General features: G+C 51.0%; 1 protein-coding gene across 6 annotated transcripts in view; it reads left to right on the top strand.

The window, feature by feature from the left end:
* The window catches only part of apaf1 (apoptotic peptidase activating factor 1), a 129,527-nt gene that overhangs the window by 24,274 nt on the left and 79,552 nt on the right, over positions 1–25,701 (top strand). For 5 of the 6 annotated variants that reach the window (XR_013788922.1, XR_013788923.1, XM_079493816.1 and 2 more), the window contains exons 14-20: positions 9,384–9,509; positions 10,753–10,893; positions 11,462–11,587; positions 12,192–12,344; positions 15,662–15,790; positions 17,322–17,447; positions 20,949–21,068. Coding sequence is in view for 4 of the 6 variants with exons in the window: in XM_079493816.1 (XP_079349942.1) it covers positions 9,384–9,509; positions 10,753–10,893; positions 11,462–11,587; positions 12,192–12,344; positions 15,662–15,790; positions 17,322–17,447; positions 20,949–21,068 (921 nt within the window). In the remaining 2 variants the exon portion in view is untranslated. The remainder of the gene's footprint in view (positions 1–9,383; positions 9,510–10,752; positions 10,894–11,461; positions 11,588–12,191; positions 12,345–15,661; positions 15,791–17,321; positions 17,448–20,948; positions 21,069–25,701) is intronic. The other variant, XM_079493817.1, reaches the window with a different exon arrangement.

A 25,701-nucleotide genomic window follows, 5' to 3' on the forward strand; every position in this document is an offset into this window, starting at 1 on the left:
CGCCCCGTGTGGCCCCAGGTGTTTAAGACCATGTTTTTCACCCCGTGTGGCCCCAGGTGTTTAAGACCATGTTTATCGTCCCGTGTGGCCCCAGGTGTTTAAGACCATGTTTTATCGTCCCGTGTGGCCCCAGGTGTTTAAGACCATGTTTTATCGTCCCGTGTGGCCCCAGGTGTTTAAGACCATGTTTTTCGTCCCGTGTGGCCCCAGGTGTTTAAGACCATGTTTTTCACCCCGTGTGGCCCCAGGTGTTTAAGACCATGTTTTTCATCCTGTGTGGCCCCAGGTGTTTAAGACCATGTTTTACGTCCCGTGTGGCCCCAGGTGTTTAAGACCATGTTTTATCGTCCCGTGTGGCCCCAGGTGTTTAAGACCATGTTTTATCGTCCCGTGTGGCCCCAGGTGTTTAAGACCATGTTTTATCGTCCCGTGTGGCCCCAGGTGTTTAAGACCATGTTTTATCGTCCCGTGTGGCCCCAGGTGTTTAAGACCATGTTTTATCGTCCCGTGTGGCCCCAGGTGTTTAAGACCATGTTTTATCGTCCCGTGTGGCCCCAGGTGTTTAAGACCATGTTTTATCGTCCCGTGTGGCCCCAGGTGTTTAAGACCATGTTTTATCGTCCCGTGTGGCCCCAGGTGTTTAAGACCATGTTTATCGTCCCGTGTGGCCCCAGGTGTTTAAGACCATGTTTTATCGCCCCGTGTGGCCCCAGGTGTTTAAGACCATGTTTTATCGTCCCGTGTGGCCCCAGGTGTTTAAGACCATGTTTTTCGCCCTGTGTGGCCCCAGGTGTTTAAGACCATGTTTTTCACCCCATGTGGCCCCAGGTGTTTAAGACCATGTTTTATCGTCCCGTGTGGCCCCAGGTGTTTAAGACCATGTTTATCGTCCCGTGTGGCCCCAGGTGTTTAAGACCATGTTTTTCACCCCGTGTGGCCCCAGGTGTTTAAGACCATGTTTTTCGTCCCGTGTGGCCCCAGGTGTTTAAGACCATGTTTTTCACCCCGTGTGGCCCCAGGTGTTTAAGACCATGTTTATCGTCCCGTGTGGCCCCAGGTGTTTAAGACCATGTTTATCGTCCCGTGTGGCCCCAGGTGTTTAAGACCATGTTTTTCACCCCGTGTGGCCCCAGGTGTTTAAGACCATGTTTTATCGTCCCGTGTGGCCCCAGGTGTTTAAGACCATGTTTTTCACCCTGTGTGGCCCCAGGTGTTTAAGACCATGTTTATCGTCCCGTGTGGCCCCAGGTGTTTAAGACCATGTTTTTCACCCCGTGTGGCCCCAGGTGTTTAAGACCATGTTTATCACCCTGTGTGGCCCCAGGTGTTTAAGACCATGTTTATCGTCCCGTGTGGCCCCAGGTGTTTAAGACCATGTTTATCGTCCCGTGTGGCCCCAGGTGTTTAAGACCATGTTTATCGTCCCGTGTGGCCCCAGGTGTTTAAGACCATGTTTTATCGTCCCGTGTGGCCCCAGGTGTTTAAGACCATGTTTTATCGTCCCGTGTGGCCCCAGGTGTTTAAGACCATGTTTTATCGTCCCGTGTGGCCCCAGGTGTTTAAGACCATGTTTTCCACCCCGTGTGGCCCCAGGTGTTTAAGACCATGTTTTACGTCCCGTGTGGCCCCAGGTGTTTAAGACCATGTTTTATCGTCCCGTGTGGCCCCAGGTGTTAAAGACCATGTTTTATCGTCCCGTGTGGCCCCAGGTGTTTAAGACCATGTTTTTCGTCCCGTGTGGCCCCAGGTGTTTAAGACCATGTTTATCGTCCCGTGTGGCCCCAGGTGTTTAAGACCATGTTTTATCGTCCCGTGTGGCCCCAGGTGTTTAAGACCATGTTTATCGTCCCGTTTGGCCCCAGGTGTTTAAGACCATGTTTATCGTCCCGTGTGGCCCCAGGTGTTTAAGACCATGTTTTATCGTCCCGTGTGGCCCCAGGTGTTTAAGACCATGTTTTTCACCCCGTGTGGCCCCAGGTGTTTAAGACCATGTTTTTCACCCCGTGTGGCCCCAGGTGTTTAAGACCATGTTTTATCGTCCCGTGTGGCCCCAGGTGTTTAAGACCATGTTTTATCGTCCCGTGTGGCCCCAGGTGTTTAAGACCATGTTTATCGTCCCGTGTGGCCCCAGGTGTTTAAGACCATGTTTATCGTCCCGTGTGGCCCCAGGTGTTTAAGACCATGTTTTATCGTCCCATGTGGCCCCAGGTGTTTAAGACCATGTTTTATCGTCCCGTGTGGCCCCAGGTGTTTAAGACCATGTTTTTCACCCCGTGTGGCCCCAGGTGTTTAAGACCATGTTTTTCACCCTGTGTGGCCCCAGGTGTTTAAGACCATGTTTTTCACCCTGTGTGGCCCCAGGTGTTTAAGACCATGTTTTTCACCCCGTGTGGCCCCAGGTGTTTAAGACCATGTTTTTCACCCTGTGTGGCCCCAGGTGTTTAAGACCATGTTTTTCACCCCGTGTGGCCCCAGGTGTTTAAGACCATGTTTTATCGTCCCGTGTGGCCCCAGGTGTTTAAGACCATGTTTTATCGTCCCGTGTGGCCCCAGGTGTTTAAGACCATGTTTTTTCGTCCCGTGTGGCCCCAGGTGTTTAAGACCATGTTTATCGTCCCGTGTGGCCCCAGGTGTTTAAGACCATGTTTTTCACCCTGTGTGGCCCCAGGTGTTTAAGACCATGTTTATCGTCCCGTGTGGCCCCAGGTGTTTAAGACCATGTTTTTCACCCTGTGTGGCCCCAGGTGTTTAAGACCATGTTTTTCACCCTGTGTGGCCCCAGGTGTTTAAGACCATGTTTTTTCGTCCCGTGTGGCCCCAGGTGTTTAAGACCATGTTTATCGTCCCGTGTGGCCCCAGGTGTTTAAGACCATGTTTTTCACCCCTTGTGGCCCCAGGTGTTTAAGACCATGTTTTTCACCCCGTGTGGCCCCAGGTGTTTAAGACCATGTTTTCACCCCATGTGGCCCCAGGTGTTTAAGACCATGTTTTATCGTCCCGTGTGGCCCCAGGTGTTTAAGACCATGTTTTATCGTCCCGTGTGGCCCCAGGTGTTTAAGACCATGTTTATCGTCCCGTGTGGCCCCAGGTGTTTAAGACCATGTTTTATCGTCCCGTGTGGCCCCAGGTGTTTAAGACCATGTTTATCGTCCCGTGTGGCCCCAGGTTTTTAAGACCATGTTTTATCGTCCCGTGTGGCCCCAGGTGTTTAAGACCATGTTTATCGTCCCGTGTGGCCCCAGGTGTTTAAGACCATGTTTTTCACCCCGTGTGGCCCCAGGTGTTTAAGACCATGTTTTTCACCCTGTGTGGCCCCAGGTGTTTAAGACCATGTTTTAACGTCCCGTGTGGCCCCAGGTGTTTAAGACCATGTTTTACGTCCCGTGTGGCCCCAGGTGTTTAAGACCATGTTTTACGTCCTGTGTGGCCCCAGGTGTTTAAGACCATGTTTTATCGTCCCGTGTGGCCCCAGGTGTTTAAGACCATGTTTATCGTCCCGTGTGGCCCCAGGTGTTTAAGACCATGTTTTATCGTCCCGTGTGGCCCCAGGTGTTTAAGACCATGTTTTATCGTCCCGTGTGGCCCCAGGTGTTTAAGACCTTGTTTATCGTCCCGTGTGGCCCCAGGTGTTTAAGACCATGTTTTTCACCCCGTGTGGCCCCAGGTGTTTAAGACCATGTTTTAACGTCCCGTGTGGCCCCAGGTGTTTAAGACCATGTTTTATCGTCCCGTGTGGCCCCAGGTGTTTAAGACCATGTTTTATCGTCCCGTGTGGCCCCAGGTGTTTAAGACCATGTTTTTCGCCCCGTGTGGCCCCAGGTGTTTAAGACCATGTTTATCGTCCCGTGTGGCCCCAGGTGTTTAAGACCATGTTTTATCGTCCCGTGTGGCCCCAGGTGTTTAAGACCATGTTTTATCGTCCCGTGTGGCCCCAGGTGTTTAAGACCATGTTTTATCGTCCCGTGTGGCCCCAGGTGTTTAAGACCATGTTTTATCGTCCCGTGTGGCCCCAGGTGTTTAAGACCATGTTTTATCGTCCCGTGTGGCCCCAGGTGTTTAAGACCATGTTTTATCGTCCCGTGTGGCCCCAGGTGTTTAAGACCATGTTTATCGTCCCGTGTGGCCCCAGGTGTTTAAGACCATGTTTTTCGTCCTGTGTGGCCCCAGGTGTTTAAGACCATGTTTTATCGTCCCGTGTGGCCCCAGGTGTTTAAGACCATGTTTTATCGTCCCGTGTGGCCCCAGGTGTTTAAGACCATGTTTTATCGTCCCATGTGGCCCCAGGTGTTTAAGACCATGTTTATCGTCCCGTGTGGCCCCAGGTGTTTAAGACCATGTTTATCGTCCCGTGTGGCCCCAGGTGTTTAAGACCATGTTTTATCGTCCCGTGTGGCCCCAGGTGTTTAAGACCATGTTTTATCGTCCCGTGTGGCCCCAGGTGTTTAAGACCATGTTTATCGTCCCGTGTGGCCCCATGTGTTTAAGACCATGTTTTTCGTCCCGTGTGGCCCCAGGTGTTTAAGACCATGTTTATCGTCCCGTGTGGCCCCAGGTGTTTAAGACCATGTTTATCGTCCCGTGTGGCCCCAGGTGTTTAAGACCATGTTTATCGTCCCGTGTGGCCCCAGGTGTTTAAGACCATGTTTTACGTCCCGTGTGGCCCCAGGTGTTTAAGACCATGTGTTATCGTCCCGTGTGGCCCCATGTGTTTAAGACCATGTTTTACGTCCCGTGTGGCCCCAGGTGTTTAAGACCATGTTTTTCACCCTGTGTGGCCCCAGGTGTTTAAGACCATGTTTTATCGTCCCGTGTGGCCCCAGGTGTTTAAGACCATGTTTTATCGTCCCGTGTGGCCCCAGGTGTTTAAGACCATGTTTATCGTCCCGTGTGGCCCCAGGTGTTTAAGACCATGTTTTATCGTCCCGTGTGGCCCCAGGTGTTTAAGACCATGTTTTTCACCCTGTGTGGCCCCAGGTGTTTAAGACCATGTTTATCGTCCCGTGTGGCCCCAGGTGTTTAAGACCATGTTTATCGTCCCGTGTGGCCCCAGGTGTTTAAGACCATGTTTTATCGTCCCGTGTGGCCCCAGGTGTTTAAGACCATGTTTTATCGTCCCGTGTGGCCCCAGGTGTTTAAGACCATGTTTTTACACCCCGTGTGGCCCCAGGTGTTTAAGACCATGTTTATCGTCCCGTGTGGCCCCAGGTGTTTAAGACCATGTTTTTACACCCCGTGTGGCCCCAGGTGTTTAAGACCATGTTTTTCACCCCGTGTGGCCCCAGGTGTTTAAGACCATGTTTTATCGTCCCGTGTGGCCCCAGGTGTTTAAGACCATGTTTTATCGTCCCGTGTGGCCCCAGGTGTTTAAGACCATGTTTTATCGTCCCGTGTGGCCCCAGGTGTTTAAGACCATGTTTATCGTCCCGTGTGGCCCCAGGTGTTTAAGACCATGTTTATCGTCCCGTGTGGCCCCAGGTGTTTAAGACCATGTTTATCGTCCCGTGTGTCCCCAGGTGTTTAAGACCATGTTTTTCGTCCCGTGTGGCCCCAGGTGTTTAAGACCATGTTTATCGTCCCGTGTGGCCCCAGGTGTTTAAGACCATGTTTATCGTCCCGTGTGGCCCCAGGATTTTAAGACCATGTTTTTACACCCCGTGTGGCCCCAGGTGTTTAGGACCTTGTTTTTCACCCTGTGTGGCCCCAGGTGTTTAAGACCATGTTTATCGTCCCGTGTGGCCCCAGGTGTTTAAGAACATGTTTATCGTCCCGTGTGGCCCCAGGTGTTTAAGACCATGTTTTATCGTCCCGTGTGGCCCCAGGTGTTTAAGACCATGTTTTATCGTCCCGTGTGGCCCCAGGTGTTTAAGACCATGTTTATCACCCTGTGTGGCCCCAGGTGTTTAAGACCATGTTTATCGTCCCGTGTGGCCCCAGGTGTTTAAGACCATGTTTTTCACCCCGTGTGGCCCCAGGTGTTTAAGACCATGTTTATCGTCCCGTGTGGCCCCAGGTGTTTAAGACCTTGTTTTTCGTCCCGTGTGGCCCCAGGTGTTTAAGACCATGTTTATCGTCCCGTGTGGCCCCAGGTGTTTAAGACCATGTTTTATCGTCCCGTGTGGCCCCAGGTGTTTAAGACCATGTTTTATCGTCCCGTGTGGCCCCAGGTGTTTAAGACCATGTTTATCACCCTGTGTGGCCCCAGGTGTTTAAGACCATGTTTTATCGTCCTGTGTGGCCCCAGGTGTTTAAGACCATGTTTTATCGTCCCGTGTGGCCCCAGGTGTTTAAGACCATGTTTTATCGTCCCGTGTGGCCCCAGGTGTTTAAGACCATGTTTTATCGTCCCGTGTGGCCCCAGGTGTTTAAGACCATGTTTTATCGTCCCGTGTGGCCCCAGGTGTTTAAGACCATGTTTTATCGTCCCGTGTGGCCCCAGGTGTTTAAGACCATGTTTATCGCCCCGTGTGGCCCCAGGTGTTTAAGACCATGTTTTTCGTCCCGTGTGGCCCCAGGTGTTTAAGACCATGTTTTTCACCCCGTGTGGCCCCAGGTGTTTAAGACCATGTTTTTCGTCCCGTGTGGCCCCAGGTGTTTAAGACCATGTTTTTCACCCCGTGTGGCCCCAGGTGTTTAAGACCATGTTTTATCGTCCCGTGTGGCCCCAGGTGTTTAAGACCATGTTTTATCGTCCCGTGTGGCCCCAGGTGTTTAAGACCATGTTTATCGTCCCGTGTGGCCCCAGGTGTTTAAGACCATGTTTATCGTCCCGTGTGGCCCCAGGTGTTTAAGACCATGTTTTTCGCCCCGTGTGGCCCCAGGTGTTTAAGACCATGTTTTTCGCCCCGTGTGGCCCCAGGTGTTTAAGACCATGTTTTTCGCCCCGTGTGGCCCCAGGTGTTTAAGACCATGTTTATCGTCCCGTGTGGCCCCAGGTGTTTAAGACCATGTTTATCGCCCTGTGTGGCCCCAGGTGTTTAAGACCATGTTTATCGTCCCGTGTGGCCCCAGGTGTTTAAGACCATGTTTTATCGTCCCGTGTGGCCCCAGGTGTTTAAGACCATGTTTTATCGTCCCGTGTGGCCCCAGGTGTTTAAGACCATGTTTATCGTCCCGTGTGGCCCCAGGTGTTTAAGACCATGTTTATCGTCCCGTGTGGCCCCAGGTGTTTAAGACCATGTTTTACGTCCCGTGTGGCCCCAGGTGTTTAAGACCATGTTTTACGTCCCGTGTGGCCCCAGGTGTTTAAGACCATGTTTTTCACCCCATGTGTCCCCAGGTGTTTAAGACCATGTTTTACGCCCTGTGTGGCCCCAGGTGTTTAAGACCATGTTTTTCGCCCCGTGTGGCCCCAGGTGTTTAAGACCATGTTTATCGCCCCGTGTGGCCCCAGGTGTTTAAGACCATGTTTTTCACCCCGTGTGGCCCAGGGTGTTTAAGAACATGTTTTACGTCCCGTGTGGCCCCAGGTGTTTTAAGACCATGTTTATCGTCCCGTGTGGCCCCAGGTGTTTAAGACCATGTTTTATCGTCCCGTGTGGCCCCAGGTGTTTAAGACCATGTTTTTCACCCTGTGTGGCCCCAGGTGTTTAAGACCATGTTTATCGTCCCGTGTGGCCCCAGGTGTTTAAGACCATGTTTTTCACCCTGTGTGGCCCCAGGTGTTTAAGACCATGTTTTATCGTCCCGTGTGGCCCCAGGTGTTTAAGACCATGTTTTTCACCCTGTGTGGCCCCAGGTGTTTAAGACCATGTTTTACGTCCCGTGTGGCCCCAGGTGTTTAAGACCATGTTTTATCGTCCCGTGTGGCCCCAGGTGTTTAAGACCATGTTTATCGTCCCGTGTGGCCCCAGGTGTTTAAGACCATGTTTTACGCCCTGTGTGGCCCCAGGTGTTTAAGACCATGTTTATCGTCCCGTGTGGCCCCAGGTGTTTAAGACCATGTTTTTCACCCCGTGTGGCCCCAGGTGTTTAATACCATGTTTTATCGTCCCGTGTGGCCCCAGGTGTTTAAGACCATGTTTTATCGTCCCGTGTGGCCCCAGGTGTTTAAGACCATGTTTTTCGTCCCGTGTGGCCCCAGGTGTTTAAGACCATGTTTTATCGTCCTGTGTGGCCCCAGGTGTTTAAGACCATGTTTATCGTCCCGTGTGGCCCCAGGTGTTTAAGACCATGTTTTATCGTCCCGTGTGGCCCCAGGTGTTTAAGACCATGTTTTTCGTCCCGTGTGGCCCCAGGTGTTTAAGACCATGTTTTATCGTCCCGTGTGGCCCCAGGTGTTTAAGACCATGTTTTACGTCCCGTGTGGCCCCAGGTGTTTAAGACCATGTTTTACGTCCCGTGTGGCCCCAGGTGTTTAAGACCATGTTTTACGTCCCGTGTGGCCCCAGGTGTTTAAGACCATGTTTTATCGTCCCGTGTGGCCCCAGGTGTTTAAGACCATGTTTATCACCCTGTGTGGCCCCAGGTGTTTAAGACCATGTTTTATCGTCCTGTGTGGCCCCAGGTGTTTAAGACCATGTTTATCGTCCCGTGTGGCCCCAGGTGTTTAAGACCATGTTTTTCGCCCCGTGTGGCCCCAGGTGTTTAAGACCATGTTTATCGTCCCGTGTGGCCCCAGGTGTTTAAGACCATGTTTTTCGCCCCGTGTGGCCCCAGGTGTTTAAGACCATGTTTTTCGCCCCGTGTGGCCCCAGGTGTTTAAGACCATGTTTATCGTCCCGTGTGGCCCCAGGTGTTTAAGACCATGTTTATCGCCCTGTGTGGCCCCAGGTGTTTAAGACCATGTTTTATCGTCCCGTGTGGCCCCAGGTGTTTAAGACCATGTTTTATCGTCCCGTGTGGCCCCAGGTGTTTAAGACCATGTTTTACGCCCCGTGTGGCCCCAGGTGTTTAAGACCATGTTTTATCGTCCCGTGTGGCCCCAGGTGTTTAAGACCATGTTTTTCGCCCCGTGTGGCCCCAGGTGTTTAAGACCATGTTTTACGTCCCGTGTGGCCCCAGGTGTTTAAGACCATGTTTATCGTCCCGTGTGGCCCCAGGTGTTTAAGACCATGTTTATCGTCCCGTGTGGCCCCAGGTGTTTAAGACCATGTTTTTCGCCCCGTGTGGCCCCAGGTGTTTAAGACCATGTTTATCGTCCCGTGTGGCCCCAGGTGTTTAAGACCATGTTTTTCACCCCGTGTGGCCCCAGGTGTTTAAGACCATGTTTTTCACCCCGTGTGGCCCCAGGTGTTTAAGACCATGTTTATCGTCCCGTTTGGCCCCAGGTGTTTAAGACCATGTTTTATCGTCCCGTGTGGCCCCAGGTGTTTAAGACCATGTTTTATCGTCCCGTGTGGCCCCAGGTGTTTAAGACCATGTTTTATCGTCCCGTGTGGCCCCAGGTGTTTAAGACCTTGTCAGGAGAGAAGCTCTTGGAGGTGCAGGCCCACGACGACGAGGTCCTCTGCTGTGCGTTCTCCCCCGACGACCGTCTCCTCGCAACCTGTTCCAGCGACAGGAAAGTCAAGGTACCGTACTGCACTACCGTATACGTACTTACCGACCGTATGCTGTACAGTACTGCACTGCACTGCCGTATACCGTACTGTACCGCACCGTACCGCACCGTACCGCACCGTACCGTACCGTACCGTACCGCACCGCACCGCACCGCACCGTACCGCACCGCACCGCACCGCACCGCACCGCACCGCACCGTACCGTACCGCACCGCACCGCACCGTACCGTACCGTACCGTACCGTAGTGTGTAGTGTGTTGGAGTAGAGGCCTTGTAGCATAGGGCATTAGTTCCCAACCTTTTTATACTGTAAGTACCACCTCAGAAAATATTTGGCTCTCCAAGTACCACCATAATAGAGCGTGGCAGTCCCGCCCCCTTTCATGACGACGCCAGGCCCAGTCCCGCCCCCTTTCATGACGACGCCAGGCCCAGTCCCGCCCCCTTTCATGACGACGCCAGGCCCAGTCCCGCCCCCTTTCATGACGACGCCAGGCCCAGTCCCGCCCCCTTTCATGACGACGCCAGGCCCAGTCCCGCCCCCTTTCATGACGACCCCAGGCCCAGGAAATAATTCCCAATGCATTTTCCCCATAGACATTTCAAAAAGTATTTATTTAAAGACTTTATAAGCGTCGTACGAAGCCAACTCGAGTTGTGACAAATCATGACAACAAATACAATATTTTGGACCTAACAAATAATTACAAAGAATAAAAACAACAAAAAAAGTGTTGTAACCTGCCGTTTTTTTTCTTCTTCTTTCTAATTCTTTGTATGGCCCAAAACATTGTGTTTGTTGTCATGATGTGTCACGACTCGAGTTGGCTTTGTCCGCAGCGTAAACGTCTTTAAATAAATACTTTTTGAAACGTCTATGAGGAAAATGAACGGAGAATTCTTTTCCGGGTCTCTCGAGGGGGCGGGACTGGGCCCTGGTAGGGGGCGGGACTGGGCCCTGGTAGGGGGCGGGACTGGGCCCTGGTAGGGGGCGGGACTGCGATGCTCTATAAAGTTAAAATACAGGAATGTATACCTGCCATTTTTGTTCCCTTCCTAAGCCAATAATGCTGCGTGTGTGTGTGCCTTTGTGTGTGTGTGTGTGTGTGTGTGTGTGTGTGTGTGTGTGTGTGTGTGTGTGTGTGTGTGTGTGTGTGTGTGTGTGTGTGTGTGTGTGTGTGTGTGTGTGTGTGTGTGTGTGTGTGCCTGCGTGCGTGTGTGTGTGCCTGCGTGCGTGTGTGTGTGCGTTAGGTGTGGAACGCGGAGCGCGGCGTCCTCCTGAGGTCGTTTGACGAGGAACACGAGGAGCAGGTCAACCATTGTCAGTTCACCAACACCACCAGGCGCCTCCTGCTGGCCACCTGCTCCAATGACAAGTTCATGAATGTCAAGGTGTGTGTGCCTACAACTGCATACACACACACACTACACACACAGCTGACTGCTGTACTGGGTCCATTTGGTTACTACACACACACTACACACACAGCTGACTGCTGTACTGGGTCCATTTGGTTACTACACACACAATACACACACACAGCTGACTCCTGTACTGAGTCCATTTCAGACTATTTATTCCATCTTCATCAGGACATATCCATGATTTTAACCCCCCCCCTCCACCCCCCCCCCCCTCTCTCTCTCTCTCTCTCTCTCTCTCTCTCCCCCTCTCTCTCTCTCTCTCTCTCTCTCTCTCTCCCTCTCCCTCTCCCTCTCCCCCTCTCTCCCTCTCTCCCTCTCCCCCTCTCTCTCTCTCTCTCTCCCCCTCTCTCTCTCTCTCTCTCTCTCCCTCTCCCCCTCTCTCTCTCTCTCTCTCTCTCTCTCTCTCTCTCCCTCTCTCTCTCTCTCCCCCTCTCCCTCTCCCTCTCCCTCTCTCTCTGTCTCCCTCCCCCCCTCTCCCCCTCTCCCTCTCCCTCTCCCTCTCTCCCTCTCCCTCTCCCTCTCTCTCTCCCTGTAGCTGTGGAACCTGAACAAGCCGTCATCCCAGAACACCATGTTTGGTCACCTGGAGCCTGTCAATCACTGCTGCTTCTCCCCCGACGACACCTACATCTCCACGGCCTCCAGCGACGGGACGCTCAGGGTGCGTGTGTGTGTGTATGTGTGTGTGCGTGTGCGTGTGTGTGCGTGTGTGCGTGTGCGTGAGTTAAATTAACATTGGTTTTACAATATAAATTGGGGGTCCCAGAGATAGAAATGCCATTAAATGGGGGGTCCGTAGACTAATGCATGTCAAACTGAGGGGGTCCTTGAAATGAAACGGGTTGAGAATCACTGCTAGAGCCGTACAAATCTTCTCTTATGGGGGGTCCCTGGCATATATTTTCAAATGGGGGTCCGCGGGGCTAATTAGTGTCAATTTGGGGGGTCCTTGACATGAAAAAGTTTGGAAACCACTGGAAGTGCTTTGAATTCAACTCCTTATGCATTCATTAGTCATACACTGACTTTGGCTGTGTGTGTGTGCGTGTGTGTGTGTGTGTGCACGTGTGTGTGTGTGTGTGTGTGTGCACGTGTGTGTGCACGTGTGTGTGTGTGTGTGTGTGTGCGTGTGTGTGCGTGTGTGTGTGTGTGTGTGTGTGTGTGTGTGTGTGCGTGTGTGTGTGTGTGTGTGTGTGTGTGTGTGTGTGTGTGTGTGTGTGCGTGTGTGTGTGTGTGTGTGTGTGTGTGTGTGTGTGTGTCTCCAGCTGTTTGAGGTGGCGTCCGCCAACGAGTGGAAGAGCATAGACGTGCGGAGCCAGTTCCCAGAGAGCGAGGAGGAGACAGACGTGCACGTGAAGTGTAGCACCTGGACGCGCGACGGCAGGCGGGTCATATGCGCCGCCAGGAACGCTGTCTTTGTGAGTACAATGTATTTGTGTGTGTGTGTGTGCGCGCGCGCGCGTGTGTGTCAGAACTAGAACTGATTTTGTTGACCTAATCTATCTATACATTCCAGTGCACGTGCACTCGCGCGCACGTGAACCCACGTGCACTCGCGCGCACGCGCCTACATGTGCGCATGCACACACGGAACAGCTGATAGCCTAACGGCCGGGCTCCACCGGGCGCGTCAGTGTCGCGTCTCCGTCACCGTCAGGGAATGTTCCCTTTTTAATCAATGAAGGGTGGCTCCACTGCCCGCGTTGCGTTGCGTTGACGGAGACGCGACGCGTGCATTAAAATTGAACCGGTGCGTTTTTTGACGCACGCGACGGAGACGCAACGCGTCCGGTGGAGCCCTGGCGTAAGCCTATATTGTTTATAGAGGGTATAGTATGCACATGCATAAAGTGAATTGGAAATCGAGTGTCAAAGTGAGTTTAATGTCGTTTAATGCAATCAGATAGGACTGTTCTGTGTGGATGTATGGACTGTCAATCAGATAGGACTGTTCTGTATATGGACTGTCAATCAGATAGGACTGTTCTGTATATGGACTGTCAATCAGATAGGACTGTTCTGTGTGGATGTATGGACTGTCAATCAGATAGGACTGTTCTGTATATGGACTGTCAATCAGATAGGACTGTTCTGTATATGGACTGTCAATCAGATAGGACTGTTCTGTGTGGATGTATGGGCTGTCAATCAGATAGGACTGTTCTGTATATGGACTGTCAATCAGATAGGACTGTTCTGTATATGGACTGTCAATCAGATAGGACTGTTCTGTGTGGATGTATGGGCTGTCAATCAGATAGGACTGTTCTGTATATGGACTGTCAATCAGATAGGACTGTTCTGTATATGGACTGTCAATCAGATAGGACTGTTCTGTGTGGATGTATGGGCTGTCAATCAGATAGGACTGTTCTGTATATGGACTGTCAATCAGATAGGACTGTTCTGTATATGGACTGTCAATCAGATAGGACTGTTCTGTGTGGATGTATGGGCTGTCAATCAGATAGGACTGTTCTGTATATGGACTGTCAATCAGATAGGACTGTTCTGTATATGGACTGTCAATCAGATAGGACTGTTCTGTATATGGACTGTCAATCAGATAGGACTGTTCTGTGTGGATGTATGGGCTGTCAATCAGATAGGACTGTTCTGTATATGGACTGTCAATCAGATAGGACTGTTCTGTATATGGACTGTCAATCAGATAGGACTGTTCTGTATATGGACTGTCAATCAGATAGGACTGTTCTGTGTGGATGTATGGACTGTCAATCAGATAGGACTGTTCTGTATATGGACTGTCAATCAGATAGGACTGTTCTGTGTGGATGTATGGGCTGTCAATCAGATAGGACTGTTCTGTGTGGATGTATGGACTGTCAATCAGATAGGACTGTTCTGTGTGGAATCTGTGGATGTATGGACTGTCAAGAGCAGAAAAGTAGTATTTTGCCACTCAGTAGGCGTTCCCGCACAACTTCGAACCCTCTATTCAGTATTTTAGCTGTGACGTGAGCGCCCCCTCCTGAGATACTTCCGGGTCCTACTTTTGTGTCGCTTTTGTGTCCCGATAGAGTTACACTGTGACGCTCCGTCGGACTAAATCTGAGACGAAAACAACCACGGAAGTCTCATTGCACCGCTTTCCTCGCAACAACAAAGCTGCGCTGCTCTCCCAAATCTGGCTGTGACAGGCCGTCTGCCCCACACTGAATACTATCGCCATTTTATTTCATTCTGTCAACTAAATCCTCATTAATGCAAACTAGATTCAACATACTCAAGCCTGCAAACATTCTAAATATGCCCCCGAAATATTGTACTGAGCAAATGGGACTGTTACCACCTTCAATGATAATAATAGTCTTTATTGTCTCCACATCATATATTTTTTTTGTCATGGACACAAAACATTAATAATTCTACTCGAGTTGGAAGCATTAAGACCCATTTTAACCCTCAATGGCTTCCTTTCTGAAAAATAACGTCATTGTAAAAAGATTCACGCGTTTAGATATTCTATTTACAATGAAATGCGGACGGGAGCTGGTGCCACTTGGGCCCGGACGTAACGTAGGACTACAAAATGACGTCGGACTTAAATACTGAATAGTGTATGAGAGTTTTAGACACACAAACACAAAGGGAGACTTAAAAAGAATCAGACAAACTTATTTACTGTGCTGCAGGAACGAAAGAAAAAAGTTTGCTTTGTACGAATCTCTTCTTTGATGGAGGAGAGAGGAGGCATTCTTGTTGCGTGCAGAACAGCTTACCGTGTATGAGAATGTATGTGCGTTCAAGTAAACAGTTAAACCTTTTGTTATGCAAAGTGGTAGCCATTTGATTTGGGCACGGTACTTGATGGGTACAAATCCCATTGCCATATATGGGATTTGCAGGCTGTGACATCACAAACGGCAAGAAAATCAGAGCACTTGTTTGAGCCAGAAAACCACAGAAAATCTACTGAATGTTAAAAGTTCAGGTTTTTTGGGTGCAACTGAGCTCAGAAAACATAAAAAGAAAATTAAGAAAAATCACAAAAACATTTTTTTTATCACAATCCCCTTAACACCCTGAGTGCACAGGACGGAGTTCTCCGCCCTATCAATTAGTAACGCCCAGCGCTCAAGACGGAGAATTGATCAAAAGGACGGAGATTATTGATATCAAAACCGATCGCATCGCTCCACAGACTGGGAGCGTCTTTTGCGCAACACTCAATGTTATTTTCCAGTGGGACGTCATCGAAAATGTTCCTCCCCATTTTAGCCGACAAGATCGAAAATCTTAAATGTGAATAACTCTTGAGCTAAATCATTTCGTCCAATTCTAAGAAAAGATTATGTGACAGGACCGCGGTGGGCCGTCTAACAGTTAGACGGCCCACCGCGGTCCCGTCGCTAGTCGCGGTAGATTTAATCATACCTCCCGTTGTTGTCGATCGCCTCTAGAGTGTTTCGGCTACATCAAGCTACTTGAGCCACATCCGGGATAACATCCGGTCCGTCGCTAAATGTGCTCCACTGCTATAAATCGCTGGGCGCTATGATTTAATGGATTAAATAACCCTGGGCGTTCGGGGTGTTAACAAGCGTGTCCTCTGTGTGTGTGTGTGTGTGTGTGTGTGTGTGTGTGTGTGTGTGTGTGTGTGTGTGTGTGTGTGTGTGTGTGTGTGTGTGTGTGTGTGTGTGTGTGTGTGTGTGTGTGTGTGTGTGTGTGTGTGTGTGTGTGTGTGTGTGTGTGTGTGTGTGTGTGTGTGTAGGTGTTTGACGTGGAGACAGCGGACATGCTGTTGGAGATCAGGACCAGTCGTCTGAGTACGGTCCAATACTGTCACGCCTGTCCTACCAGCAACCTGCTGGCCATCGCACTGTCACACTACGCTGTGGAGGTACACGCACACACACACACACACACACACACACACTGTCACACTACGCTGTGGAGGTACACGCACACACACACACACACACTGTCACACTACGCTGTGGAGGTACACGCACACACACACACACACACACTGTCACACTACGCTGTGGAGGTACACGCACACACACACACACACACTGTCACACTACGCTGTGGAGGTACACACACACACACACACACACACACTGTCACACTACGCTGTGGAGGTACACGCACGCACACACACACGCACTGTCACACTACGCTGTGGAGGTACACACACACACACACACACACACACTGTCACACTACGCTGTGGAGGTACACGCACACACACACGCACTGTCACACTACGCTGTGGAGGTACACGCACACACACACACACACACACACACACACTGTCACACTACGCTGTGGAGGTACACGCACACGCACACACACACACACTGTCACACTACGCTGTGGAGGTACACGCACACACACACGCACTGTCACACTACGCTGTGGAGGTAGCACGCACACACACACACACACTGTCACACTACGCTGTGGAGGTACACGCACACACACACACACACTGTCACACTACGCTGTGGAGGTACACGCACACACACACGCACTGTCACACTACGCTGTGGAGGTACACGCACACACACGCACTGTCACACTACGCTGTGGAGGTAGCACGCACACACACGCACTGTCACACTACGCTGTGGAGGTAGCACGCACACACACACACACACACACACACACACACACACACACACACACACACACACACACACACTATGCTGTGGAGGTACGACGCACACACGCGCATGTGCACGCACAGTCACACGCACAGTCACACACACACAAGCACATTTCTCTCTTGACGGACAAAACACACGACACGACCTCAACCCTAACCTCACCAACCTAACTGTTCCATTAGTGCAGTCTCAGAGTCGTGGGGGTCCTTGGGGGTCCGTGGGGGTCCCTTAGTGCAGTCTCAGAGTCGTGGGGGTCCTTGGGGGTCCGTGGGGGTCCCTTAGTGCAGTCTCAGAGTCGTGGGGGTCCTTGGGGGTCCGTGGGGGTCCCTTAGTGCAGTCTCAGAGTCGTGGGGGTCCTTGGGGGTCCGTGGGGGTCCCTTAGTGCAGTCTCAGAGTCGTGGGGGTCCTTGGGGGTCCGTGGGGGTCCCTTAGTGCAGTCTCAGAGTCGTGGGGGTCCTTGGGGGTCCGTGGGGGTCCCTTAGTGCAGTCTCAGAGTCGTGGGGGTCCTTGAAATGTAAATGTTTGTGAATCACCGATCTAGGAAAAAATATTCAACATTATTCCATTAATAATTGTTAATGTGCAACTACAAGTTAGATTAAGTAAGGGTATAAGACTGTGTGTGTGTGTGTGTGTGTGTGTGTGTGTGTGTGTGTGTGTGTGTGTGTGTGTGTGTGTGTGTGTGTGTGTGTGTGTGTGTGTGTGTGTGTGTGTGTGTGTGTGTGTGTGTGTGCGTGTGTGCGCGTGCGCGTCTACCAGCTGTGGGACATTGAGACCAATAAGAAGATGGCTGACTGCAGCGGTCACCTCAGCTGGGTGCACGGCGTCCAGTTCTCTCCTGACGGTTCTCTGCTGCTGTCCTGCTCTGACGACCAGACGGTCAGGGTACGTACGAGTGTTGCTGCTTCCACTTACATCAACAGGTCTCATCGTTGTTGCCTTATATTAACCCATTTTGACCTGAGATCAGATTCTAAAAATGTCTTCTACATCCTGACAGTTTTCTGAATGTTTCTGTATCAGTGGTGCTCAAACTATTTTATGTCAAGGAACCCTAGAATTATGTATTTGGCTGCCGACCCCCATCTGAAAATATGTTGTTCCAGTTCCAGGGACCCCCCAGAAGCAAATATATATGAGCTAAAAACGTACGCTCTGAAAGAATATATATTCAAAGATTAGCCACATTTTCACGATTTTTCAAAAATAGCAGATCTACAAGCTCGTAGCGCGCCACTCGGTGGCGCGCTATGAGCTTGTAGATCTGCTATTTTTCAATAGCTAAAGCATAACATAATGCTTAAAACACCAAAATGGGTTCCCGCCGCAAATGGGTTAATTAGCCCTTTGCTAAATCCCACCCCAAAAAGCGATTGTCCAATGCCAATCCAAATAGTTTAGCAACCGTTGCTATGCAGGGCAAGCTTCCGTCACCTTATACAGTAGCCGTCACTGTTATTCTGCCTGGCTGTGTTGTTGAACATTTACACGGCTTAACGTCGGGAAAGTTTCACGACTGACCCACCCAGGTGACGACAATAATACTCTGACCGTGCAACATGAAAACTCCTGTCGGGAGGTCGTTAAAAGTTGATATCTCCCTCTGTCATGTCCTCGTATTTCTAGTTTATTTAAATAATGTCATGCACATTTGCCCAGTTCTTGTCTACTGCAGGCCTGGTTGACTAGATTTAGAAGACATTTGCCCAGTTCTTGCCTACTGCAGGCCTGGTTGACTAGATTTAGAAGACATTTGCCCAGTGCATGGCCTACTGCAGGCCTGGTTGACTAGATTTAGAAGACATTTGCCCAGTTCTTGCCTACTGCAGGCCTGGTTGACTAGATTTAGAAGACATTTGCCCAGTGCATGGCCTACTGCAGGCCTGGTTGACTAGATTTAGAAGACATGTGTCCAGTGCATGGCCTACTGCAGGCCTGGTTGACTAGATTTAGAAGACATTTGCCCAGTGCATGGCCTACTGCAGGCCTGGTTGACTAGATTTAGAAGACATTTGCCCAGTTATTGCCTACTGCAGGCCTGGTTGACTAGATTTAGAAGACATTTGCCCAGTGCATGGCCTACTGCAGGCCTGGTTGACTAGATTTAGAAGACATTTGCCCAGTGCATGGCCTACTGCAGGCCTGGTTGACTAGATTTAGAAGACATTTGCCCAGTGCATGGCCTACTGCAGGCCTGGTTGACTAGATTTAGAAGACATTTGCCCAGTTATTGCCTACTGCAGGCCTGGTTGACAAGATTTAGAAGACATTTGCCCAGTGCATGGCCTACTGCAGGCCTGGTTGACTAGATTTAGAAGACATTTGCCCAGTGCATAGCCTACTGCAGGCCTGGTTGACTAGATTTAGAAGACATTTGCCCAGTGCATAGCCTACTGCAGGCCTGGTTGACTAGATTTAGAAGACATTTGCCCAGTTCTTGCCTACTGCAGGCCTGGTTGACTAGATTTAGAAGACATTTGCCCAGTGCATGGCCTACTGCAGGCCTGGTTGACTAGATTTAGAAGACATTTGCCCAGTGCATGGCCTACTGCAGGCCTGGTTGACTAGATTTAGAAGACATTTGCCCAGTGCATGGCCTACTGCAGGCCTGGTTGACTAGATTTAGAAGACATTTGCCCAGTTCTTGCCTACTGCAGGCCTGGTTGACTAGATTTAGAAGACATTTGCCCAGTGCATGGCCTACTGCAGGCCTGGTTGACTAGATTTAGAAGACATTTGCCCAGTGCATGGCCTACTGCAGGCCTGGTTGACTAGATTTAGAAGACATTTGCCCAGTGCATGGCCTACTGCAGGCCTGGTTGACTAGATTTAGAAGACATTTGCCCAGTGCATGGCCTACTGCAGGCCTGGTTGACTAGATTTAGAAGACATTTGCCCAGTTCTTGCCTACTGCAGGCCTGGTTGACAAGATTTAGAAGACATTTGCCCAGTTCTTGTCTACTGCAGGCCTGGTTGACTAGATTTAGAAGACATTTGCCCAGTGCATGGCCTACTGCAGGCCTGGTTGACTAGATTTAGAAGACATTTTGAAGGTTTTGCTTCTGAAATGATCGATTAGAATATCGATGGAGAAATCCTGCTGCTAACGTGCCTATTGGACAAGGACGGGTTGGGGAGGGACTTAGCGCTGCTAACGTGCCTATTGGACAAGGACGGGTTGGGGAGGGACTTAGCGATGGGCTAATTAGGTGAAGGTGAAATGTTCGCGGGACTTTGTGTCAGTCCGTATTTACGTTGTTAATTGTGAATTGTTAAAGAGATGTATTAAACCTTTTTGCGCACATGCACGTGTTGCCACATTCCAGTCTTCAAATGTGTGGTTCAACTTCATTTCTAAATCTATTTATTGACCAAAGCATGGTGTTGATAATTGATGCAGTCTTCCAGGAAGTCTCCAATTAGTTAAAGGACCTATAACATAAAATTCAACTTTTTCAATTTCTTTTGTGTTTTTGGGGCTCCCATATGTGTTTTCTATCCCCACAAATAACCAATTTTGAACAATCAGGCTTTCATATCATATGGGTGCTTTAATGGAAATTGCTCTCAGGAACAGCTCAACAACTGATTTTGGTCTCATCGTGATGTCATCAATGTCACCCTACTTTGTATAATTCCTCCTCTTCTTTAGTCTTCAGTTCCAAATTTGCATTTCCACTTTGTTTACAATGTCCACCATTGTTGATTTTCCAAGCTGGCATGGAATGGAAACAAGCCTGGTTTTATCTAGCATCAGTATTATAATGACTCAAATATTAAATAATCTGTATATCAGCACCCCCACCACCTCAGGACATTGTGGTACTGCAGCTAAAACTGCTTTCAAAGTCCAGAAAGAAATGACAAGGACTGGTTATATCAGAGTGGTGATTGAGGCTCAAACCATTAGAAATAACTTTGAGGGACGTAGACAATATGATATTAAATATTAAAAGCAGTTTTAAAATGCATGTTATTTGCGCTTTAAGGTATTCTCATCATTAATTATTGAATACTATTATTAACAAGACATGAAACGATGGGGCCGACATGGAAACATGACAACATATCGGCCAAATTGTTTGTTTGATTGTGATAATTACTTGTAACCCATTTTGGGCGGGAACCCCTTTTGGTGTTAGCATTATGTTATGCTTTAGCTATTGAAAAATAGCAGATCTACAAGCTCATAGCGCGCCACCGAGTGGCGCGCTACGAGCTTGTAGGTCTGCTATTTTTGCAAAATCGAAGAACGACTGACAGAGAAACATAGCTTTTTCAGAAAACTGTCAGGATGTAGAAGACATATTTTTTAGAATCTGATCTCAGGTCAAAATGGGTTAAAATGTACCTGACGGTTTCTACCCGTTGCCTCCGACGGCGTAGCTGTGGGAGACTAAACGAGTCCACACCTCGTCGGCCGTGTCCCTGAAGAGAGACTCTGACGTCGTCTTCATCGGCGGCGAGCTCACCGTGGCGGCGGCCGACAACCGCAACCGACTGCAGGTTAGCCCCCATGCCCCTGTTACCTGTCTGTAAAACAACTGGGGGGGCTTCAGCCCCCATGCCCCTGTTACCTGTCTGTAAAACACGGGGCTTCAGCCCCCATGCCCCTGTTACCTGTCTGTAAAACAACTGGGGGGGCTTCAGCCCCCATGCCCCTGTTACCTGTCTGTAAAACATGGGGCTTCAGCCCCCATGCCCCTTTTACCTGTCTGTAAAACACGGGGCTTCAGCCCCCATGCCCCTTTTACCTGTCTGTAAAACAACTGGGGGGCTTCAGCCCCCATGCCCCTTTTACCTGTCTGTAAAACACGGGGCTTCAGCCCCCATGCCCCTTTTACCTGTCTGTAAAACAACCGGGGGGGCTTCAGCCCCCATGCCCCTTTTACCTGTCTGTAAAACACGGGGCTTCAGCCCCCATGCCCCTTTTACCTGTCTGTAAAACACGGGGCTTCAGCCCCCATGCCCCTTTTACCTGTCTGTAAAACAACTGGGGGGGCTTCAGCCCCCATGCCCCTTTTACCTGTCTGTAAAACACGGGGCTTCAGCCCCCATGCCCCTTTTACCTGTCTGTAAAACAACTGGGGGGGCTTCAGCCCCCATGCCCCTTTTACCTGTCTGTAAAACAACTGGGGGGGCTTCAGCCCCCATGCCCCTTTTACCTGTCTGTAAAACAACTGGGGGGGGCTTCAGCCCCCATGCCCCTTTTACCTGTCTGTAAAACAACTGGGGGGGCTTCAGCCCCCATGCCCCTTTTACCTGTCTGTAAAACACGGGGCTTCAGCCCCCATGCCCCTTTTACCTGTCTGTAAAACAACTGGGGGGGCTTCAGCCCCCATGCCCCTTTTACCTGTCTGTAAAACAACTGGGGGGGCTTCAGCCCCCATGCCCCTTTTACCTGTCTGTAAAACAACTGGGGGGGCTTCAGCCCCCATGCCCCTTTTACCTGTCTGTAAAACAACTGGGGGGGCTTCAGCCCCCATGCCCCTTTTACCTGTCTGTAAAACAACTGGGGGGGCTTCAGCCCCCATGCCCCTTTTACCTGTCTGTAAAACAACTGGGGGGGCTTCAGCCCCCATGCCCCTTTTACCTGTCTGTAAAACAACTGGGGGGGCTTCAGCCCCCATGCCCCTTTTACCTGTCTGTAAAACACGGGGCTTCAGCCCCCATGCCCCTTTTACCTGTCTGTAAAACAACTGGGGGGCTTCAGCCCCCATGCCCCTTTTACCTGTCTGTAAAACACGGGGCTTCAGCCCCCATGCCCCTGTTACCTGTCTGTAAAACACGGGGCTTCAGCCCCCATGCCCCTGTTACCTGTCTGTAAAACACGGGGCTTCAGCCCCCATGCCCCTGTTACCTGTCTGTAAAACAACTGGGGGGGCTTCAGCCCCCATGCCCCTGTTACCTGTCTGTAAAACACGGGGCTTCAGCCCCCATGCCCCTTTTACCTGTCTGTAAAACACGGGGCTTCAGCCCCCATGCCCCTTTTACCTGTCTGTAAAACAACTGGGGGGGCTTCAGCCCCCATGCCCCTGTTACCTGTCTGTAAAACACGGGGCTTCAGCCCCCATGCCCCTGTTACCTGTCTGTAAAACACGGGGCTTCAGCCCCCATGCCCCTGTTACCTGTCTGTAAAACAACTGGGGGGGCTTCAGCCCCCATGCCCCTGTTACCTGTCTGTAAAACACGGGGCTTCAGCCCCCATGCCCCTGTTACCTGTCTGTAAAACAACTGGGGGGGCTTCAGCCCCCATGCCCCTTTTACCTGTCTGTAAAACAACTGGGGGGGCTTCAGCCCCCATGCCCCTGTTACCTGTCTGTAAAACAACTGGGGGGGCTTCAGCCCCCATGCCCCTTTTACCTGTCTGTAAAACAACTGGGGGGGCTTCAGCCCCCATGCCCCTGTTACCTGTCTGTAAAACAACTGGGGGGGCTTCAGCCCCCATGCCCCTTTTACCTGTCTGTAAAACAACTGGGGGGCTTCAGCCCCCATGCCCCTTTTACCTGTCTGTAAAACACGGGGCTTCAGCCCCCATGCCCCTTTTACCTGTCTGTAAAACAACTGGGGGGGCTTCAGCCCCCATGCCCCTTTTACCTGTCTGTAAAACAACTGGGGGGCTTCAGCCCCCATGCCCCTTTTACCTGTCTGTAAAACAACTGGGGGGGCTTCAGCCCCCATGCCCCTGTTACCTGTCTGTAAAACAACTGGGGGGGCTTCAGCCCCCATGCCCCTTTTACCTGTCTGTAAAACAACTGGGGGACTTCAGCCCCCATGCCCCTTTTACCTGTCTGTAAAACACGGGGCTTCAGCCCCCATGCCCCTTTTACCTGTCTGTAAAACAACTGGGGGGGCTTCAGCCCCCATGCCCCTTTTACCTGTCTGTAAAACAACTGGGGGGCTTCAGCCCCCATGCCCCTTTTACCTGTCTGTAAAACACGGGGCTTCAGCCCCCATGCCCCTTTTACCTGTCTGTAAAACACGGGGCTTCAGCCCCCATGCCCCTTTTACCTGTCTGTAAAACACGGGGCTTCAGCCCCCATGCCCCTTTTACCTGTCTGTAAAACACAGGGCTTCAGCCCCCATGCCCCTTTTACCTGTCTGTAAAACAACTGGGGGGGCTTCAGCCCCCCATGCCCCTTTTACCTGTCTGTAAAACAACTGGGGGGGCTTCAGCCCCCATGCCCCTTTTACCTGTCTGTAAAACAACTGGGGGGGCTTCAGCCCCCATGCCCCTGTTACCTGTCTGTAAAACAACTGGGGGGGCTTCAGCCCCCATGCCCCTTTTACCTGTCTGTAAAACAACTGGGGGGGCTTCAGCCCCCATGCCCCTTTTACCTGTCTGTAAAACAACTGGGGGGGCTTCAGCCCCCATGCCCCTTTTACCTGTCTGTAAAACAACTGGGGGGGCTTCAGCCCCCATGCCCCTGTTACCTGTCTGTAAAACAACTGGGGGGGCTTCAGCCCCCATGCCCCTTTTACCTGTCTGTAAAACAACTGGGGGGCTTCAGCCCCCATGCCCCTTTTACCTGTCTGTAAAACAACTGGGGGGGCTTCAGCCCCCATGCCCCTTTTACCTGTCTGTAAAACAACTGGGGGGGCTTCAGCCCCCATGCCCCTTTTACCTGCCTGTAAAACAACTGGGGGGGGCTTCAGCCCCCATGCCCCTTTTACCTGTCTGTAAAACACGGGGCTTCAGCCCCCATGCCCCTTTTACCTGTCTGTAAAACACGGGGCTTCAGCCCCCATGCCCCTTTTACCTGTCTGTAAAACAACTGGGGGGGGCTTCAGCCCCCATGCCCCTTTTACCTGTCTGTAAAACACGGGGCTTCAGCCCCCATGCCCCTTTTACCTGTCTGTAAAACACGGGGCTTCAGCCCCCATGCCCCTTTTACCTGTCTGTAAAGCAACTGGGGGGGCTTCAGCCCCCATGCCCCTTTTACCTGTCTGTAAAACACGGGGCTTCAGCCCCCATGCCCCTTTTACCTGTCTGTAAAACACGGGGCTTCAGCCCCCATGCCCCTTTTACCTGTCTGTAAAACACGGGGCTTCAGCCCCCATGCCCCTTTTACCTGTCTGTAAAACACGGGGCTTCAGCCCCCATGCCCCTTTTACCTGTCTGTAAAACAACTGGGGGGGCTTCAGCCCCCATGCCCCTTTTACCTGTCTGTAAAACACGGGGCTTCAGCCCCCATGCCCCTTTTACCTGTCTGTAAAACACAGGGCTTCAGCCCCCATGCCCCTTTTACCTGTCTGTAAAACACGGGGCTTCAGCCCCCATGCCCCTTTTACCTGTCTGTAAAACAACTGGGGGGGCTTCAGCCCCCATGCCCCTTTTACCTGTCTGTAAAACAACTGGGGGGCTTCAGCCCCCATGCCCCTTTTACCTGTCTGTAAAACAACTGGGGGGGCTTCAGCCCCCATGCCCCTTTTACCTGTCTGTAAAACACAGGGCTTCAGCCCCCATGCCCCTTTTACCTGTCTGTAAAACAACTGAAGTATTCAGGGCTTCAGCCCCCATGCCCCTTTTACCTGTCTGTAAAACACGGGGCTTCAGCCCCCCTGCCCCTTTTACCTGTCTGTAAAACACGGGGCTTCAGCCCCCATGCCCCTTTTACCTGTCTGTAAAACAACTGAAGTATTCAGGGCTTCAGCCCCCATGCCCCTTTTACCTGTCTGTAAAACACGGGGCTTCAGCCCCCCTGCCCCTTTTACCTGTCTGTAAAACACGGGGCTTCAGCCCCCATGCCCCTTTTACCTGTCTGTAAAACAACTGGGGGGCTTCAGCCCCCATGCCCCTTTTACCTGTCTGTAAAACAACTGGGGGGGCTTCAGCCCCCATGCCCCTTTTACCTGTCTGTAAAACAACTGAAGTATTCAGGGCTTCAGCCCCCATGCCCCTTTTACCTGTCTGTAAAACATGGGGCTTCAGCCCCCATGCCCCTTTTACCTGTCTGTAAAACACGGGGCTTCAGCCCCCATGCCCCTTTTACCTGTCTGTAAAACACGGGGCTTCAGCCCCCATGCCCCTTTTACCTGTCTGTAAAACAACTGGGGGGGCTTCAGCCCCCATGCCCCTTTTACCTGTCTGTAAAACACGGGGCTTCAGCCCCCATGCCCCTTTTACCTGTCTGTAAAA

Source organism: Electrona antarctica (assembly GCF_951216825.1).
Source record: "Electrona antarctica genome assembly, chromosome: 23".
Taxonomy (NCBI): domain Eukaryota; kingdom Metazoa; phylum Chordata; class Actinopteri; order Myctophiformes; family Myctophidae; genus Electrona; species Electrona antarctica.